Below are 21,480 nucleotides of genomic sequence, written 5' to 3'. Positions count from 1 at the left end.
GTAAGAGATCTACAAGTGACAATAGATAGAAGACAAACAAGCAAGCAACACTTTCCCAGTCCTTTCACAGGAGTTTTTTTTATAGTTCACTGAGCTGTCTTTTTTCTATTGAAACATTTCATCTAAAAAATATGCAAGTATTAATAATAACAATGTCCATTATATGTTTCCAGAGCTAAATATGTCTTCAAAATTGTATGTTTTGTCTGAAAAACAGTCCAGAATCCAACAAAACAGAATGCAGACAGTTCTCACATTTGAGACGCTGAAACCAAAGAATGCTTATGGCATATTTAACAAAAATCTAAATAGTTTAATAAATTCTGAATTGACTTATCGATTAATCAGCTAAATGTTTCAGCATCACTGTCAGAGCGATGTTGTAGTACAACATTTCCTGCTGTTTATCCCTGACATCCAAGTGTATGTTCAGTTTTATTCCATTTCGTCATTTTTATTATTCCGAATGAGCCATTGGTAAAGTCTAGCTTACTTTTTTAAATCAACTAATTGTGCCATGGGCTAACAATGTGTAACGTTAAAGCTTACTGAAAAGTTAACATGCTCTGTTAATGTTGACATTTTGACAGTAAAACTAAAAGGTTACACAACAAAGCTCACGGAAACAGGTGGCAGTTTGTTGTTCCAAGCAGCAATAAATTCTAGTAAGAGCTATTAGTGTGCACAGCATCAAGTGTTTCCGTTCTACTTACCTTAAATTCGTTATACTTTCAATAATTATTTTTCTTGTTATTATGGAATTTACTTTTCATTGTGAAGCTGTGTTTTGAAATAATACAAAAACATTATATAGTTTAACATACAAATTAAAAGCAGACTGTAAAGCTAAGCAAACTTTGTTACTGTCCATATATATGTGTACATGCATTAGCCACACAAATTTTACTTTATATATATATATATATTTATTTATTCTGAAGAGATGCCATTGCTGTACTAGTGTTCAGTCTCTGAAGCATTCCACAGTTTTGATCCATGCTCTACTAAATATGATAAACACATCTGTAGAAACCAGAGGGGTAAACACCACTGTCATTTTATTTGGACAATAGGACAACAGACACTTTATAAAGTATGGGAAAATACAAATATCTCAAGTTTCACTGATGCCATGAGGCAGCTGGTTATGGTACATGTCTCAGGTGTGTTTTTATTAAAAATGAAACAAAACAGAATAGTAGGCATTTGATCAGAGATGACACCAAGAGCTGAACAACACATTTGCAAGTTAAAAGACTCAGGAGGCCAAATGTACAACAGGTTCACCACATAGATCCACAGACATAGTCAGATACATGGCTAAATATCAGTATAACGGGGAGATTGATTAGGGTACATGATCAATGGACAGCCTATTACAACCCATGTCCATAGCAGAGTTTTTCTTCAAAGTACTGTCAGTAGTAAGAACATTGCTGAGACCAGATGTATGAGAAGCCAGTATTGTCCCTTTTTTTGAAGCAGTCTAATCAAATTAACTTAATCATGTAAAATGTTCTGAAAAGAGTGCATGTGACAGAGCAGCACATTTTTGAATGTCATTAGGAAATTTCTGTCAGGTTTATGAAAACTGTTCAGACATACATTAAAGCATGCACTTGTTTTACAGTAGCTCTCCACATTTTACAGGTTTCAAAAGATATCAGCTAAATATATTCCCAACAAAAACACATGACATTGCACATGTTTTTAAAATCAAAGTCTGTTTCAGAGTGAAACAAACCATGTCTTTGATTTCAGATTGACTACATTTGCTTTGCTAAATTTACCTTGAGTTTTGTAGGTCATAGGGTGATAAAACTTCCTTTACCAATAAAGGACAGCGCACAACTTCAGCTCAAGTAAAAAGAAAACAGAAACCATTATAAACATGAGAATCACCTATGTTAGTTACGTTTCTCTGCAACAGCAGCGTAATACTGTCTAATATCAAGCTGACAGTGTAAATCTTAGCTTCGAACAGCAAAACAAGTGATTACAGTTATGCCCCATTGTTCCTGTTGGATTAAACCCTGTCCTGACATGTGGAATCATAAAATGATTAATGTCTGACATCAATAAATCATTTACATGAAATGGTGTGATTGTGCGTACATTTCTTTGAGTCAGGCCTCTAGAAAATAAAAACTGCTTTTGTTATATATTATAACCAAGATTATACTTAAATAGAAAAAAAAAATGAGGTCTCATGGACTTCAGATCATAAAGTTAAAAAGAAAATAGTGTCTTAAAAAACATAATTCTCCAACAAAGCGTATCCATTCACTTTCTATTTTTCCCCTCACAAAACATATTTGTGTTATATTTCATTTTGGCCTCATGATAAAAAAACAAAAACTAAACAGATGTAAATACAACAACAACAAAAAATTAAGACAAGTCATTGGTATGGTAGACTTAGCAGTATGACATCATACATAAGGTGGTCATTTCTTGCCTTGGGGCTTTAAATCAACCACAACCCTCCAATATTGGTTTCTAAAGTAGGATTTTCTCGATAAGAAATGACACTGACAAGTAAAAATGCAGAATTCATTTGTGCCTATTATTCTTTATTAGGGCCAGACCAATACACAGAGCTGATATTAAGCTTTAAGAATAAGAAATCCACTACTGATATAATGGAGGTTTCTCACTCACCACTCACATAAAACCAATCTGTAGCACCTGCAGTACATTTTTTGTAGCTGGTTTAAATGCTATTTTAGATGACCTTCAGCAGAAAACAAGGACAAACTGCCACTTTTGGGCAGGAAAAATAGCCAAATACATACAACAGAGTCCATAAATGTCCAGAAAGTGACATTTTATGTTGTTTTAACTCTGTATGGCGGCACATTGGAATTAAAGTGTGCTAAAAGCTAAAATCACTCACTTTACCTCAATATGTGTTTCATTTCAGATCCAGCATGATAGAATACAGATCAACAGTGTAACTGTAAAAATACTTGTACTGTCAATATTAAGATAGATACTGGCATGAAATATGAGCTGCTGGGACACAAATATCATTATCAGCCTTCAAGCTATATTGGTCCAACCCTGTTCTGTATGGAAAATGTAAATTACTCAGACACTGTCCTTTACCAACCAAGTCTAAATATTAAGCACAACTGGCATTTGGAGAAGTCACAGCCATCATTCTCAAGGCTGTGACTACCACTAAGCAAACAAAGTGGCTTTACATCAGAATGAAGCACAACATTCATAAACACTAATAACAGCAATAGCTATAATGCACGATATTAGCTAACAATCTCCTTAAAAACACAGTGACCCACTTACACAGAGTAGCCCAGTAGATTAAAAAAAGGGCAGGTAATGCCCCCGCTGTGTGCATTGTTTTCAAGACTGTCATGGTCGCCAGAGACGGAGGTTTGTTGCAAGTAATGAATTGTTGAGTATGGAATGTTTCAGAGTGGAAATACTGTTTTCAGGAGTGTGATATTGTTGTAACACATATGCAGGTCAAAGGCAGAAATACAGCTTTACCAGTGAGTCACACTGTTTTTTCTCTAAACAGAGACGAAAAGATGTGATCTGACGATGGACTGAAGGGCAAATCTGCAGCGTGATAAGTACCACCCGAGGGCTTCTGCTAGCTTGTCCACATAGGAACGTACAACACAGATATAAGTCCTAAGTGCCACTTGTCAAATAGCCTTAGTGTTTTTGTTATTTACAGTTTGTTACCTAAATTATAAATTTAAGTGACCTTAAATTAAAAGTATAGGAGAGACTGACTGAAACTGACCTATATATTATTCTCTGAATTGTAGCTATGACTGTTCAGATGTGTTTTCACAACAAAAGCTAATTACTGCTCTAAAGTATATGCTGCTTACATAACCCTACATACACCAGAAAAACACAAAAAACAAATCTAAAAGTAAGAATCCCTCAAATTATTAAAAAAACATTAAAAAAGGTGAAACTCAGGAGGTTCAGAGTTACAAAAAAAACAAAATGCTGAGAGTAAAACTATTTAAGGAAACCATTGTTACAACACCTTTAAATTCTCCTGACTGAACATGCTTAGGAATGGCAGATGAGTACTATCAATTTCTGTCCTCTTTAAGAGCTATGGTAGTGTTAATTCAATACAGACACATAACTGGCACATGGAGAGATTGTATAGGACACAAACAGAGACCTGCGTCAAATAGTATTTTCAGTTTTAGGCTGGGTGAGGTTAAATTAGTGCCACATGTATCGACAGTCACAGAAAAGTATACAAACTCCTGTGACTGTCTGAACCTTCTGGCACACTGGATTGTAATATGCCCTAAACTCTACCAAAGAGGCCTAAAACTAAGTACAGAAACACTACTTAAATCAGGTCTGGCACAAAGAGGAGGGAAACATTAACTGTGACGTGTTTTCCCGAAGAGATGACGCAAGTTGTGCAATCTGGATCCTCCTCACATACCAGACGACTGGATGAGACGACTTTAGCCGAAGAACCCAAGTTTCTCTCTAAGCCATTCCTCCGTTAGGTCCTCTGTGTTTCTGATCTCAAACACCTGGTAAAAAAAGAAAAAAGGAGCAACAAAAGAGCCGGATTCAGAATTTTCTTTTCACACATTATAAAGGAAAAGTCTTAGGATGCAGTTAAGTGCAAAGCATTGTACCAGCTAATAATGCAATAGATGTTTGATAATGTAATAAAATAGCCAGATAAATGCGTGAAAATCAGATGAATTAAATAACATCACTACATTAACTGCCACAATTAAATATAAAGACTAACAGTCTACAGCCGTTGTAGCTTATCTATCTGTAAGGCTATACTGAGCTAAATGCTAACGTGCACAATGACGATCCTAATGCTGTTGACCATCTTAGTTTAGCCTTTTAACATGACAACATATTCTAATTAGTACAGCGTAATGGGAACGTTATTAGTTTTGCAGCTAACTGCTGACAGACAAAAGTACTGGACAAATAAAAATTTTGACCTGAGGATGGTGCAAGATGAACAGTTAAGTTGACATCAAAGTGATAATAATTTATCCTGAGAGGAAAACGAATGTCTGTACCAGATGTCAACTTTATTTTTCTACTTTATTATCTCTTTTGCATCAATGTCAGATGCAACTCACAGATGGCTCACTAACCTTGGACAGTTGCACGGTATGCACCAGTTTGTTTTTGCTTCCTGCGTACATCATCTGCTGCTCTGGTCTGCAACCTGCCGAACACAAATACGCCAAAATGAACAAAAATGTCCTTGATGATAGAACGGCGCAGGGAACGATTTGCGGCATTCATTCAAAAGTAACTCCGGAGGTGTTCTTACCCACTGGACTGGAGAAAATGAAGCAGAGAGGATAGGACACACGTCCATCATCATGTTGGTATTTATAACTGTAGACGATAAATGTTCCCGGTGCTAAGGACAGTTCACAGATTACACTCATTGTAATAAAGCATGGTTGAGACAGAAAGCATACGAAACTAAAACAGGATTTTACTTTCTAATACCTTTAACAAAAGTTAACGCATATATATTTAAAATAAAATGATCTTTTTCAAGGGAAAAAACTTATAATTTAAAAACACAGGCCATGTTTCAGGCATATATTCAGAATATATTATAACACCTAATCGTAAACTACAGTAACGTTAGACTGATGATATCCAACAGTTTAAATACTGTTAAAATAAGACAGGTCACTTATTCAAAAGGATATCTCGGCTGTCTCTCAGGCAGTTCATCCTTTAGATCATCAGGAGAAATGTCCTAATAAAAAAAAGACAGATAATGAACAGTTCAGTGAGGTGTTCCGTCTCTGTTGAAGTACTGTCTTAAGTTGCACTTCATCTTAAAGCAATTATCCACTAAAATTAAAACAGCTGTAAGGCCAAAAACAAGTTTAACCACACAGAGTTCAACACAATCATCATCACTTCTATGTGTAAATTTAATTTCTAAAGAATCCTGGGTTGTACCTTTAATTTCAAGTTTAAAATGTGAAAAGTTGAATATGACCTTGTTCTGTATATAGTGCAGACACAAGAATGGAGCACATCATATTATAATGAAGCTAACTTACCTCGTGTTCCTCTTCAAGAATCACAAGCTGCTTGTCTTTGTCGATCTTCACTGAGGGGTTAAAAAAAGAAAGAAAAAAAGGAAACCATTAAGTCAACAGCTGTATGATAAAACCATCATATTAGTTTAATAGTGGTAGTAGAAGCAGCAGTATGTTCAAAAGTAACATATCAAAAGAGTTTTGTATTAAAAAAAACAATACATTTTTGCTCATATTTCCTTTTAATAATGTGTGTGTGTGTGTGTGTGTGTGTGTGTGTGTGTGTGTGTGTGTGTGTGTGTGTGTGTGTGTGTGTGTGTGTGTGTGTGTGTGTGTGTGTGTGTGTGTGTGTGTGTGTGTGTGTGTGTGCTTTTGACTCCATGCCACGCAAACACAATCCTGATCCAGAAACTGGTGCAACACTAAACTGCCACCACCTGCTGCGTTTGGAGGTAAGCTCTGTTCTCCAGATATATAGCTGTAGCTGGCTTACATTTCCCAGTCTAATATCATGTAACTTCTTCTGTTTTTAATTTCATTTTCATTGAGCCTCCCCCTGGACTTCAAACTGCAAGAACACGGCAGAGTTGATTAGAGAAAATTTGAGGAAAGAAATAAAGTTCATTAATTTGGATTTTAAGAGTTTAAAGAGGCAGTGTGTCCACCATATGCATGGTTATCTCCAGTAACGTGTTGTTTTAAATGTAATTTATTTTACTAATTAATGAAATAAAAAACATTACATTGGGTTATGTTGTAGATTTCAGAACGTGACGTGTTGTTTCATGGCTACAGTATAACAAGATATATATTTACTAGTCAGTAATTGTTTTAGATTACAGCTGCTGTAATTTAAAATGATATATAAGTCTTGAGAGCACAAGTACTGGCTGATGCCCAACATCTCAAAATGCCAGATATTTGCCCAGTTAATTGGTCTATCACTAGCAGGAAGCATTGTCAGCGTTAATGTCACATTCACCAATTCTGCAAACCGCCAAGGACAACAACAATAATTCACATTTGGATTCAAGATTTTAAAGAGGCAGTGTGTCCGTCTCCATTTTGTTCCACACAGCAGGAAGCAGTGTCAGCATTAATGGTAAATCCAACACCCAAATACTGACTTATGGTTTCCATTTTACTAAAGTAAGCTTGTTTTTGGAAGGTGACCCAATTCTGAAAACTACCAAGGACAACAAGAATAATTCACTTGGTAACACAAAAATAAATACCAACAACAATGGCACACAGAATGATGAATTAATACTTCTACTTAGATTCCACTTGCACTTTGGACTCCTGACACCATCTACCCTATCATTGTTTGACCTGGAGCACATCATCAAAAAACACGTAAGAGAAGAAAGTGAATGCCATAAAATGTGTTGCCGATACTCACTAATGATGGCTGCGTTGTTGGTCTCCTTCCGGAAACGGAACTGCTTCAGCTTTTTAACCAGATCTTCATCCACATCACACACCACCAGTGATTCACTCTGATAATAACAGGAGAAACAAGCAAACACATAGATGTGGTCACTTAAATGACTTAAAGTTATAAACATGTTTTTGAAAGTATTGACACTGTACACAGATTAAACCACACGATTCTTGTGTATTATTTTGCACTTAAAGTATTAAAAGTAAAAGTACTTAATGCAAAAAATGTCCACTGTGCCTGTTATACTAGTATATAATATATCATGAGATTATTATTACTCATTCATTCATGTAAAAGCAGGATTTACTGTCAAAGTTGGTTGAGGTGGAGCTTGTTTTTAACTATTTTGTATTGGATTGCAACTAATGATTACTTTCATTATGAATTTATCTGCTGATTATTTTCTGCATTATTGAAATGACTGGGTTTTTTTTATTCTATAAATTGTGAGAAATGCCGTCACAATTACCCAGAGCCCAAAGTGACACCTTCACAATGTTTGTTTTGTCTGACCAGCAGTCCAAACCTCAACATTATTAACACTAAATTCAATTAAAAGCAGAAAATCTTCACATTTGTGAAACTGAAACCATGAAACGTTTTTGCATTAAAAATTACTTAAAACTATCAAAATAGTTCCAAATTAATTTTCTATCAACTGACTACTCGTTTCAGCTGTACTTATTTTGTTGGGTAGTTTCATTCATCATCATTAAACTACTAAAGCTGTGAGATAAATGTAGTGGAGTAAAAAGTACAATATTTCGTGGTGTAGTGGAATAGAAGTAGAAAGTGACATGAGAAGAAATTACTCAAGTACATCTACCTAAAATTTGTACTTAAGTACAGTACTTGAGTAAATGTACTTAGTTACTGTCAAACAAAAAAAACAAACCAAAGACACCACACACAGATCGTTCACCTGGACTATACCAATGTATCTGATTTATAGATAATATGTTTGTAATATTCTGTATAACACGTTTGTTCCTCTGAATTTTAACTTAGTAGTCGTACTGCATCAGAAAATGTATCCTCACATCCATTAACTTCCTTTTTTCCTGGCAGCCTCCATCCTTTAAAATCAGCTATGTGGTGTGCTCCAATATGAGAGAAAATAGTACTATGACGCCTTTGTTCCTCATGGCACAACATTTATAGTGCCTGTTATATGATCATTCAAATCCGGGATTTTTTCCCGTCCAACTATTTCTCACACACGCATACACACTTCCATAACTTTTGCATAATCCAATGAAAAAAAAGATGTGACAAACTCCAGCAGAGATCCTCAATTCTGTTTCTCTGTGGAAAAACACGCAGAATAATGTTTGTCCTCCTCACACATTCAGATGTATTCATTTTTACATGGCGTCTCTTACACAATGCAGATAAGTGTACCTGATTTACTGTCATCCATGTTAAATGTACAGATTCATGTTTACTGAGAAAGAAACTTGAGAATATAAAGTGAAAAGCAGTGCCTTTTATAACTATGTATATTTAATATATGTATTTCTGGCAGATCTTTATGAACTGGGAAAATAATGTGTTTAACTTGGCCCCATGTTTGTAGGGATATTTGCAGAGGGTTTATTTGTATGGCAGACAGCTGCAGAGCCACAGACTGTAGATTAAAGTTGTTTTCAAGCATTTTATTGCTTAGCTGTTTGTGTGTTAGTATCCAAGCCAGTGTTAGAGAACTGTCTTTATGCAGGAGTCCTATCTGACCCACAGACTTTATTCAGAAAAGAATAATACATAGATTTTACTGTGCTGAGCCTCATGCCCACACACACACACACACACACAACTCCACCACAAAGACATAAACTCTTAAGAGTCTCTGAATTCTATAATTACACCTTCCTGAACAGATGGCTAGTGGGAGTCAGGATTTCACTGAGCTCAGAGAGAGAGATCTTTACAGATTAAAAAGAGACTGGAGTGTCTGGAGTGGAGAGAGTTGAAAACCAGGATGCATAGGAAAAACGATGGGAAACTGGCATGACAATACAAGCCGGAGGCGGCCACAGGTTTAAAGTTAAAGCTGGTTTAAATTCCTCCAGCCACTGACAGCTAGCTCGTCAGCTCGGCTGCTAATTCAGCCAGGAAATGAGAGTCAGCTAACTTAAGGTATCCAGTTCATTTGATGCATCTCATCGTGTAAAAATGAGGCAGTAACTCAGGCCAAATGTTTATCGACCCTGAAGACAGTCAAGCTGCCATGACACACAATCAACCCCCCCTGAGGGAAACATTCTTCATCGTGATAAGCAAACGAGCTAAAGGTAGCTCCCCAAACCCAGACGCGTCGAAACCGGTTGAAACACATCACTGCGACATCACACTAACCACCACACAGCTATGACAGGAAGTCCGATAGGCTGCTCTTCAAAATAAAAGCATACAGTACATCTGGAAACGTTCATGAAGTGGAGCAAGATTCTTATTAAGAGCTGAAATGATTCAAAAGGAAAATAATTAGCAAACATTTTCATTATTGGTTTATCGTTTCTGTTATTTTTTTCAAGCAACAGTCTGTGTTGTTTAAGAGTCTGCTGTAAGAGCATCCCAATTTGGGTTTTGGGAATCAGACAACATCACCAGTTTTAAGACTAGACTTAAAATTTTACTGTTTGATAAAGCTAGGGCATGATTGAGCAAACTTACAGTTTAATTCCTTTTAAATATTTAATTTTGTTGATTTTATTCTGATTGTATTTTATCTTGTGTTTCATCATGTGCCTTGGCTCAGTTTTCACAACAGGGTCAAAAGCCAAACTGACTTATTAAATGATTACATTTAAAAACAATATAATGTTCATACATAGCCTACATAATGCAAAACACTCAATTATAAATCCTCAGAATTCCCATAAATTTCAGTCCTTATTATGAAACATACAGATCACCAAAATCAAATAAACATGTGCTGCATTTCTCCTAATATTTAGTGTTTTAAATAAAATGCAAACATTGTGGTCGATACAGAACAGAAAAAGTAAGTCACAATCATCACTTTGCTTTGTATGAATATAGAATTTACTGCAGTGTAAAGTCATACTCTTTACTTTTACCTACTGATAGTAATACAGCATGTTCAATAAATACAATTGAAGCTGTCAAAAGTCATTCTAACTCCACATGTAAAAGGTAAATAATTTTGAGGAAATTACTATTTCATACTCTGTTTTGATGAAAATTAGCTACTGTTTTGTTTTAAAAATGCATTGATTAACACATATAATGCTGTGATGCTCTGGTAAACCTCTCTGGGAGATATTATCTGATTTATTATTGATGTTTCCATTTATAGCAAACTGAAACTCTGAGCCAAAGCAATTCAACAACAAGCTACTATCATTTTTAATTTTCACCTCATCAACGTTTCTTTGCCAGCAGTAATTTTATTCTGAAATCCATAACCGGAAATTCAACATGACTATTCTCGCTGGCTTGACACTGTGGACAAGGGTGGAACTAATGCTAGGCTAGCAGGCTAACGCTAGCCAATCTGCGACCTTACTTTTCCCCAATAGTCCCCGGAAGTTCACATTTGTTAAGACCTCGGGGTTAAAAAAAAAAGCAGAAGAGTCACTGGCCACAGCTTTCTCACAATAACACTGAGCAACTTACCATTTTTGTAGAGTTAAAAACCCCTGAAGCTGCTGCTGCTGCTCTGAATGATAGAGACGCTTTCAATGTTTTTTTTTCACTTCACATCATCTTGTGACTGGTTTGACCAATCCCAAACAAGCGCCCCCTCCCTTAAAAGTTGCTCATGAATCTCTGTTGTCCTGCAGCTTTAGTATTTCATTCAAGTAAAGAGTGTTGCGAAAAGCCTTGTTGAACTGCTCGAGCCACTAGAAAACAAAAATGAGAATGAAGATTTTTTTAAATTTATTTTGCATTTCGAGACTAACGTTAACAAGATGAGAATAAATAAACCCTTTTTATTTAATTCTCAAAATGGTACTTCAACTTTATTGGCGTCAATTCAACTTTATTCTCATCATTTTGTCTTTATTCACATCATGTTGACTTTATTCTCGAAATGCAAAATAATCTTCACTCTCAATTTATTTTCCTTAATGTGGCCCTAATACTCTTTCGTATGCATCTGTTTAACATTTAGTTCATTAAATTATGTTAAGTTACCAGTTAGGCTGCTAACAAGTTACTTTGCAGATTAAACTGCTACCCAACTTGCAACCCAACAAAATGAAGTTCGCCTAGATAAATTACAACAGTAAACAAATTTACCAATCCAGTTATATAATATATAACAATATAACACTAGCAGGACACATTTTTTCAACATAAAGAGTACTTTTGCTTTTGATACTTTAAGCACGTTCAGGTGATAGTACTTTTATTTAAGTTAGATTTTGAATGCAGGATTGCAACTTGTTATGAGTTATTTCTACATTCTATATAATACTACTATCAAGCAACGTTGGGTGTAAAGAGCAATTATTTAGAAAGAACTTTGATTTATTTATTAACATTTTTGTCACAGTCTAGTAAATGATCTGAATACTTCCACCGAATATTAGAACTCAACACGCCAGACTACAAAACAATACCTAATAAAACTTATTTTGCTCGCTATGACATCTACCTGCTTAATCTCTCAATTCAAGAACAAAACAGACCAAATAAGGCTCAGCAGCTGTCCATGTGTATCTACAGCATCATACAAAACATCTTTAATTTCCATCTGCTTTTTTGTAGATCTACAATTGGAAAATAATAATAAATATACTATATTTTATTTATAAGCAAATTCCAAGTCACCCCAGGGACACTTTACAAATATGATATAGCCTATGAATATGAAATTAATATGATAACAATAATAGTAATTACAGAGAACAACAATAGCAATTACATATAAGCCTATATACAGATAAAATCATTTATTTATTACATACATATTACAAAGCACTAGGAAAGACTCATCTAAACCATAGACTGTATATCTAAACAGGACAGTTTTCAGTTGTGACTTAAATAAGGGCATTTACAGTAATCTAATCTGGATGTAATAAAGGCCTGAACGAGAATCTCTGCAGTCTGCGTGAGTGGGAAAGGGGCATAGTCTGGAAATGTTCTTCAGGTGAAAAAAAGGCTTTTATATGTGTGTCAAACCATAGGTCAAAGCAAAAAAGGTGGATTTTAAAGTTATATCAAGTTTTTTTTTTTTTACCTCAGCAACAGGTTTGGACAAATTTAAATGGGAGACTTTGAAAAAAATGTGGCTGGGGAGGCAAAACAGATAAAGCCTTAGATTTATGCTAATGAAGTTTAAGTTGAATTGCAGGTCATCAAAACATTAAAATCATTTCAGCAGTGTGCCAGGTTGGATGGTGGCAGACTGGTGGAATAATCAACAGGGAAAAGCAGGGAATTGCCCTCAGACCACCAGGGGCACTAAAAGCATGGCTTCACTGTTTGTTTGGTAATATGAGCCCTTAAAACACACTGAAAACCTAAATGGTAACTTTAAGCTGGCTCCTCCATTTTAACCTAATCTGTCATTTTGTCTCTCTGACTTCACTGTTGGGGAGTAACAGGTTACATAATTTAGTTACGTAATTTAATGATTAATGATATTGCCTCCCAAGATGTCTTTTGAAAATGGTTAACAGATGAAAACATCTAGAAATTTAGACAAATAATCAATGTAATTAAATGTTACATTACTTTGATAAAGTAATTAACATAGCTACACTATTACATTTTAAATAGGGTAACTTGTAATAATCGTGACCTATTATATTTCCAAAGAAACCTTCACTCCCCCCCCCCCCCCCCCCATGTACAGATGAATCAGTAATTTCTGTGCGTAAAATAGTTTTTGACACCTGCTGCGCTCTGTATTATACCTGTTTTGTATTGTAATAAAGTTTAGGTTAGCTGTGTTTGAAGGGAAATATGTTAGTTTCACTTTATGACCTATAAAACATTGTTGTCACAGGATCGTCACGCTCTCATTTTCTTTTACATAACTTCATGTTTGTGTGCGCGCGCGTGCGTGCAGCGAAACGCGCCCTTCCTTAAAGAATACGTCATCACTGAAGCGCGTGTGTGCGCTCTTCCTCTCCGAGAGTTGTAGTTGTGAGAGCAGGTCCAACGTTAGCTTGTAGTTCTTTGCCCCGGGAGGCTAAATTTGCTGGCTAACTGGCTTTCACAGCTTGATAAAAAATCATCTCTGTTACCCGCTATCGTTTGAGAGGAGTCCACCGTCTGGAGAGGTAGCATGAAATATCAGTTTTTCACTGTTTAACTTGTGTTGACACCGTGAAGATGAGATAAAGAAGCGAGCTAACACGAAGAGCTAATCTGAACGTTAGTTAACTATCAGTTAGCTTCTGTTAGCTAGGTCGTTAGCCAACTGTGTAACATCAGTTAACTACATATTTTACTAACGATATCCCCTTTAATATGCAGCTAAAGTCGGTATAGCTCGTTGTAATCATATTTCAGTTTGGTCAAGCTATTTCGACTCTGCCCAAATGGATTTTGTTGATCACCAGTCGGTGATGGAAACATTTACTCTGCTGTTACTCAGAGCCTGTGTGACATTCCTTCTAGTGTTTGACAGCTTGTTATAATTGGATGTTATGACTTCCTTATAAAACTAATGAAAGTTGTGTCTTTTGTTTTAGATCATGTCAGATTTCTCGGTGAGTTCAAAGGATTGCTCAGTTTTTACATCATTTTATGATTTACTGGTAGCTGGTGGTTAAACAGATATTTTTTTGTAGACAGAGTCACTTTACCTTTCTGTTCTACTTCAGCTGGAAGATGCCTTAGGAGACAGCACCCCAAGCCAGGCGAAGAAATCAGCGAACCCTAACCCATCTGCCCCTGCCGCCAACCCTCCACCTTCTTCAAACCCAGGATGGCCTGGCTCAGCCCCAGGAGCTCCCACCCAGCCCTCCGCTCCGGTTGACTTTGCCGGCGGATCATCTGGCCCAGGGGCGCCGGGGCATTTCCCATTTTCCTCTGGTCCTGGAGCACCAGGGCAATATCCAGGACCTCCTTCAGCGCCTGGTGGGTTCCCGCATGGTCAAGGGATACCTGGACAATATCCACCTGCACCAGGAGCTCCAGGGCAGTTTCCCTCCAGCCCTGGAGCCCCTGGTCAGTTCCCTGGCCAGTTCCCTGGCCAGTTTCCCGGGCAGTTCCCTGGCCAGTTCCCTGGGCAGTACCCACCTGAAGGAGCTCCAGGACAGCTACCTGGAGGCCCTGTTCCTTACCCAACTGGACCATTTCCTTCTGGCCCTGGAGCTCCCTCTGGGCCTTATCCAAATGTGCCTTTCCCAGGAAGTCAGCCAGGAGGAGGCAATGGGATGTACGGACCCGGTGGTCCAGGTGCATTCCCCCCTCCAGCTGGCCCTGGCTCATTCCCTGCCTTCCCTGCTGGAGGCTTTCCCCCAATCCCTCCTGGATCATGGGGATCACCTGCAGGTGGAGGCTTCCCTTCTGCCCCAAGCCCCTTTGGTCCTGGCCCGGGGTCTATGGGTTCATATGGTGGGCCTGCAGCTCCAGGAGGCATGCTGGTGAGTACAAGCATTTGTAATGAACTCAAAACATTAGGTTGCTTGCTTGCTGCATTTCTTTTATGTTTTTGCTCTGGTGTGCTGTGGAGTTGTGGAAGTCTTTGGGATTCAGTGTGGGAAATTACAACCAGCACCCAGCTAAATGTACATCTACTCTGCCAACCACTTTAGCCGGTCACTATATAGATATTCAGTTCTACTCTAATACAGGATATTTTCTAAAACATGCAATATGACTGATTTGTTGTTACTTGGTACTGCTGCTGTTGGAGTTTGTTTCCTGCCTTGTTGGGATTTACTGCAGGATGGCTGCGTTTGGATTCTTTTTTCTGTATCTTGGGCTCTGCTGGGTTGCAAAACAAAACATAAAGATGAATCGATAAATCTTCAAACGTAGTTATAAAAAATCTATTCTTGTCTTTCAGCCCAGATATAATCCACCATATAATTGAAAGCAATGAACTCAGCTTTTCAGTCGGACAAGGACGTCACTTCCAGAATCAACATGGTTTGATTAGGCTCACAAGGAAATGTGCCAAAGACTGAATATATACACAGAAAATACACTTAGGGAGGGTTGTGCTGAATCTGCCTGTGGAATGTATTGTATTAATGAAGTGCAATATGATTTACAATTACACTTTTACTTTTACACTTGTTTTCTGTTTTAAGACACCTTTATATTCTATGACAAAATCACAGTTTGATTACAATTTGTGTACAGTGTTCATCACTTTTTTTCCACATTCACATGATTATAATTTAAAAAAAATGTTTTTCTGTCATTTTGCTCAGACGTCAGTTTGATGCCTTGTTGTAGTAAAAATGTTAAACTCCAGATTTTACTCTGTTTTACTTTTTCTTTTCATTGTCTTGACTAGTCATTGTGAATTGCGTAAGAGTGTGGATCTAAATGAAGGAGATGGTGACTCACTGGGGTGGTGCTTTAGGAATGTGGGCAGGGTCAAACTTCTATATAATGTTTAACTAAAAATCCCCTCTTTAATTTTTGATATTAAGCACTAAATATTACCATGTTCAGAGTATTAGTGATAAAATTTGTACAATTCTACTTCTAACCTGGGGGATTTTATAAACCGAATAAACACTGTTTCCATTTGTGTATTTTTGCTTAATAAACACAGTAAATCATAATTTGTCATTATGCTTGTTTTATATATAAAACATTTATAAATATAGCACAGTAAATGTATCGTTGTGATTTTTAAAATATAAATATTTCTTACAGATGGTGCCGTACGATCTCCCTCTTCATGCTGGAATTATGCCACAACTTTTAATCACAATAGTTGGGGAACCCATTCCTGGTGCAGACAGGTATGAATAACATTCATCCTCCTATTCTGCTGTCAGTGATACTTTATGCTTGAGGCACATAACTGGATGCCCAACAATAACCCACCTGGCCCACCTACTCTCTGCACCATTTACTTTCATGATAAAATTATGATAATCTATATGATAAAACTAATAATAAAGCAGTTATCATTACTTTTATTTTTTTCCTAATCTTTTTCATGCAGGTTCCAAGTTGACTTCATCAAAGGCCCAGATGTCGTCTTTCACTTCAATCCTCGATTTCCTGAGCAAACAATTGTCAGAAACTCCAATCTAGGTGGATGCTGGGGGCCAGAGGAGCGAGAAGGAGGCTTCCCATTTGTTCAGGGACAGAGGTTTGAGGTAAAGTGTTACAATAATGGAACTGTACCAAAGATTGGAAACCTCAAAAACGTGCATGTTTTATTATAATGAAATTACCATTTTCTTCAAGTTAATGTCACACCTCTGGTCCACCCATGCAGGCTTTAACTTTATTGCCACTGCACAGAAGTGTAGAAGTGCTGAGACAATGAAATGCTAAATGACATCTCTCATGTGAGATTTTTGGTTCTCCCTTTTCTACAACAACCTTTATCATCCTTACTGGGATATGGACTTTGGTCACCTCACGTAATTCCCAGCATAGCTCTGCTCAACTTAAACCTGATGCAACATTCACATCATCTGGGATGGTAGAGAAATGGAGACAGAAAAAATTCCCATGCTGGCGACTTGTGAGTGAGACGACTATATTATTGCAGCGTTAGTCCTGTAGACCTGTAACATCAGACCAATGACCAATTCAGGCAAATGCTGGAGCAGCGGCGTTTTGCTCCAAGTTGTTGGCTAGCTTGATCGTGATTACTCAGTGGGCCACGGGGGAAAGGCATTCTCATTCACATTCAAGTCCTGTGTGTCACACAAGATATTGAACCCAGATGCAACTCATTTTATGTTTGATACTAGACTGTTAGTCATGTGTAAGTATTAGGACATCATCATTTACCCAGGACCGTGGTCCTCAGCTCCAGTTTTAATACACTTCATTGATTTCTATCAGACATGATGTACTTCTATGTTCTAAACAGTAATGTTACATTTCTAGGGCTGAACGATTAATTGCATTTGCAATATTATCGTGATATGATAAAACCAGATTTTCTAATCGCAAAGGCTGCCATTACGCTCTGGTCACATGACAAGTGAGAGTAAACCAGTCTGCAGAGGAAGCATCAACTATTGCACATTACGCTGTATTGACTTGTTGTTGTACAATGGCCTTAACCTTGACAGAAGCTGACACTAAAGAAACTTTGAAAGAACTTTTAAAGACACGTGTAGTAAGGTAAGCGTATTGTGGCGATTGGTATCACAAGCCAAAGTACACACAGCTACCAGTCAGCTCAGGAAATATCTGTGAAGTCCGAAAGAGGCCCAGTCTGTCCCGAGTTACAGCCTGGTTACAGCCGGTGTTGGAGAATTACCAAGCTTGTCTATTAAACACGAGAAGCGTCGTCTTGGTTTGATTTTCGTTGGCCAACTTTTCAATTGAACCTCAAACTGAGTATTTTTAAAGGTTTTTGAGATAGACTCATTAATTGGTGGTGGAATTGTGGGTTTTGTATTGAGCGCTTAATACATTCGTCGTTAACTTTGTTTTTCTTGTGGTCTGTAGGTAGGCCGACCTGATGATATTTTATCATATTCTTTAATGCCATGACATGACTCTCAAATTATCTTTCTCATATTATTATAATTTGATACTTCTTCTACTGGCGACCTGTCCAAAGTGTACCCCGCCTTTCGCCCGATGTAAGCTGGGATTGGCTCCAGCCCCCCCCCCCCGACCCTGTACGCAGGATAAGTGGTTGACGATGGATGGATGGATACTTCTTCTCCACCATTGCTCATAACAATAATTCATGCAATTCTTGCATCACCTAATTTCATCATAACACAGGCCTGGCCTACAAGAAAGAACAGTGTATGTGTAATCTAATATTGTGTTGGTCATACTATATACTGATTTACTGCTTGTCCATTTTGAATAAGGAGGTAAAGAGCTTAAAAATTAATTGCATATTAAATCATAATCGCAATATTGGTAAAAAAAAATCGCAATTAGATTATTTTCCAAAACGTCATGAAAGATGGCCACATGTGGAAAAATATTTCTTACCGGTGGAGATTCATCATGTAAGAAATAGTGTTTTGCATTTTCTGCTCTACAGAAATGTTAACATATCATTCAAGCTGAGAAGAGCGGGAAAATCTGGCTCAGCAGGCTTTTCTCTATTTATGTGTAGTACTATGGGTATACTAGAAACCCTATGGTTAGACATTGTGACATGAAGCAGTGTCACAGGTCTGTAAAATCTTTTAACCCATCAGGGACAAACAGGTTTTTCTCCCGCCCTTGTATGAAAGGTTGTTGGAAGGTGTTACTCCAGATTTAAAACGGATCTAACACCTCTTTAAAGGTGTAAATGAAGACATTTTCCTGCAGTGTTCTGTCAGCTGAAATCAATAAGCTTATATTAGCTTAGCGTCACAAAGTTGTAGTTTTCTGAATTCATCTTTTGATCTATAAAATGCTTGTTTTGATTGTTGATTGATTGAAATATATCTAAATTAAGAGAAGCTGGAACCACACAATCCTTTGGCATTTGTGCTTAAAAAATTACTTCTTTGATTAATTGATCATCAAACTTATGACGACTTGGACTAAAGATGACCAGATGAGAACAGATGAAACTCGGGACAGGCGGGTTAGGGGTGGGTGTGGCCTCCAATACATTACATTCAGTGTCAACTAACAGCAAAACAGGTTAAGTCAACTAGTAAGAGTGTTTAAATATTATCTGTCACATACAATTGAATTAATTTCATCTGTGTGGTGCCTGTCACATCTGTCTGCGCAATGCGTGTGTCATCTTTCCCTCTCCGTGGGTGCCTGCAGCTACACACCTCCTGTCTTTGCAACTGTATCTTCCACTATCTTCTAGAAAACAAAAAGGGGGAAAAGAGCATGCGTGTTACTTTGTGTCAATAGAGTTCAGTTATGTCCAGATACCCTGCAGCCCCTGCTGTAGCCAGTATCCATCCATCCATTGTCAACCGCTTATCCCGTGTACAGGGTCACGGGGGGCTGGAGCCAATCCCAGCTTACATCGGGCGAAAGGCGGGGAACACCCTGGACAGGTCGCCAGTCCATCGCAGGGCCACACATAGACAAACAACCACTCACACTCATGCCTAACGGCAATTTAGAGTCACCAATTAACCTAGTCCGCATATCTTTGGATGGTGGGAGGAAGCCGGAGCACCCGGAGAGAACCCACGGGGAGAACATGCAAACTCCACACAGAAAGGCCAGGGCAACCGGGGTTTGAACCCACGGCCTTCTTGCTGTGAGGCGACAGTGCTAACCACTGCAACCACTGCCCCAAATGATCAGTATTTGGGCTGTAATTAATCAAAACTCAGGTTTAGTCTAATTTTTCGGACAAACAGGATTGGAGTGGAGACAACTGCACGTAATTCAGGTCTGGTCACCCTAACTTGAACCATGACAACTTGTGGCTTGTTGTGCATAACGTTTCTGTTGCTCTCCCTGCAGCTGAAGATCCTTGTGGAAGAGGACATGTTTAAAGTGGCGGTGGATGGCACCCACCTGCTGGAGTACGAGCACAGAGTCGGCGGGCTGGAGGAAGTGACCCTGCTGCGAGTGACTGGAGACATCATCCTCCACAGTGCCGCCCCAAGTTTGATCTGAATCTCAGAGCCACTAAACCACATGCTGTACAGGAGGCCTGGGTCGAACTTCACCACCGTATTTGAAATCGTTTCAAATACCTTGATGGAGTTTTTGAGGCACAATAGTCAGCAAATTGCCCACCTGGCACTTTGTCATTTACTATAGAACAGATGGAAGATTAACCCAGGTCTGCGCACTGCAGTGCTTTTTCTGAATGACATCTCATTTTTTAGCCACTCACAATCCAATATATTTTAGGACATAACAGTTTCCAAGTAGTGAATGAGATAAAGTGCATCTAAAACAAGCGTTGTAAGGAAATATTAATTTATACCTAATGAAAAGATTGTAGGCCAAGTGGAAAAGTATGATGACAAATATTTCATACAGTTTCCACTAGTATGCTGTATTTTGTTTACAGTATGTGTATGTTTATTATTCTGTCCTTTATATCAATATATTGATAAGCCTTTGTAATGCATGAGAATGTGCTGCTGAAAATCAACTTGGTCTCCTTTTCACCGTCTTACTTCAGTGCTGGCCGACATACCCCCCCCCCCCCCCCCCCCCCCCCCCCCCCCGGCCTGGTGATATACATGCTAATGATGAAGTTTCTTTACATGTATTTATATACCGAGCTCCTCCCTCCGTCAGTATTAATCCTCCCGAGCTCTCACTGGAGGGTCGCTTAACGTTTTACGAATTATGATTTCATGTTGAAGTCAAATCTAATAGCAAAAAAAAAAAAGAAGTGAGACTCAAATTTAAGTAATACTTTTGAAAGGGGAGGGATGAGCTCTGATTTGTTGCCAAAGATGACAGTGGTACAATATTTTGAGGCTATATGCTTATAAAATAAAGGGCAACAAACAAATAATGACTGATAATGCAGTATGATTCCGAATATTGTACCTGCCTGTAAACAATAAATGATAGTTTCCCTGCTTTTGTTCTTTCTTTTACTCAAATGTAATCCTCTGTAAGCAGTTTTGGGGTTTTTTTGACGGTGTAGTCCGGCCCCATTGAATGTAGCTCAGAGTGCTTTAACAAAAAAGACAGAACATTAAATAAAGATAAAATAATATAAATGAAGTAGAAATAAATTAAAAAGTACAATACAGAATGAAAAAAGTGCTAAGAGAACGCGCAATCTAATTAAAAATAAAATAGAGAAAACTTGAGAAATAGGCACTGAAAGTGTCAAAAGGAATTCTTGTTACTAAAGTATATTTTGCTACTAATTACTAAGTACATTTACTCAAATACTGTCCTTATGTACAAATTCCAGTTACTTGTACTTTCCTAGAATAT

General features: G+C 37.7%; 2 protein-coding genes across 2 annotated transcripts; one reads left to right on the top strand and one right to left on the bottom strand.

The window, feature by feature from the left end:
- Positions 1-1,041: 1,041 nt before the first annotated feature.
- On the bottom strand, positions 1,042-11,234 carry gmfb (glia maturation factor, beta). The gene is made up of 7 exons (XM_038728751.1): positions 11,140-11,234; positions 7,459-7,555; positions 6,078-6,127; positions 5,715-5,764; positions 5,321-5,403; positions 5,139-5,212; positions 1,042-4,544 (listed from the first exon to the last, which is right to left on the bottom strand). The coding sequence occupies exons 1-7, from the start codon at positions 11,140-11,142 to the stop codon at positions 4,473-4,475; spliced, it is 429 nt and encodes a 142-aa protein (XP_038584679.1). The 5' UTR covers positions 11,143-11,234; the 3' UTR covers positions 1,042-4,472.
- Positions 11,235-13,599: 2,365 nt separating this feature from the next.
- lgals3a (lectin, galactoside binding soluble 3a) lies at positions 13,600-21,114 on the top strand. The gene is made up of 6 exons (XM_038728734.1): positions 13,600-13,760; positions 14,175-14,192; positions 14,307-15,071; positions 16,321-16,409; positions 16,616-16,772; positions 20,032-21,114. Exons 2-6 carry the CDS (start codon positions 14,178-14,180, stop codon positions 20,185-20,187), a joined length of 1,182 nt encoding a protein of 393 aa, XP_038584662.1. The 5' UTR covers positions 13,600-13,760; positions 14,175-14,177; the 3' UTR covers positions 20,188-21,114.
- The last annotated feature ends 366 nt before the right edge of the window (positions 21,115-21,480 follow it).

Source organism: Micropterus salmoides, unplaced genomic scaffold (assembly GCF_014851395.1).
Source record: "Micropterus salmoides isolate LMB-PRFRI ecotype aquatic unplaced genomic scaffold, ASM1485139v1 Ms_hic_scaffold_19, whole genome shotgun sequence".
NCBI classification, from domain to species: domain Eukaryota; kingdom Metazoa; phylum Chordata; class Actinopteri; order Centrarchiformes; family Centrarchidae; genus Micropterus; species Micropterus salmoides.
The sequence above is the reverse complement of the archived record's forward strand: the minus strand, read 5'-3'. Positions and strand labels throughout refer to the sequence as shown.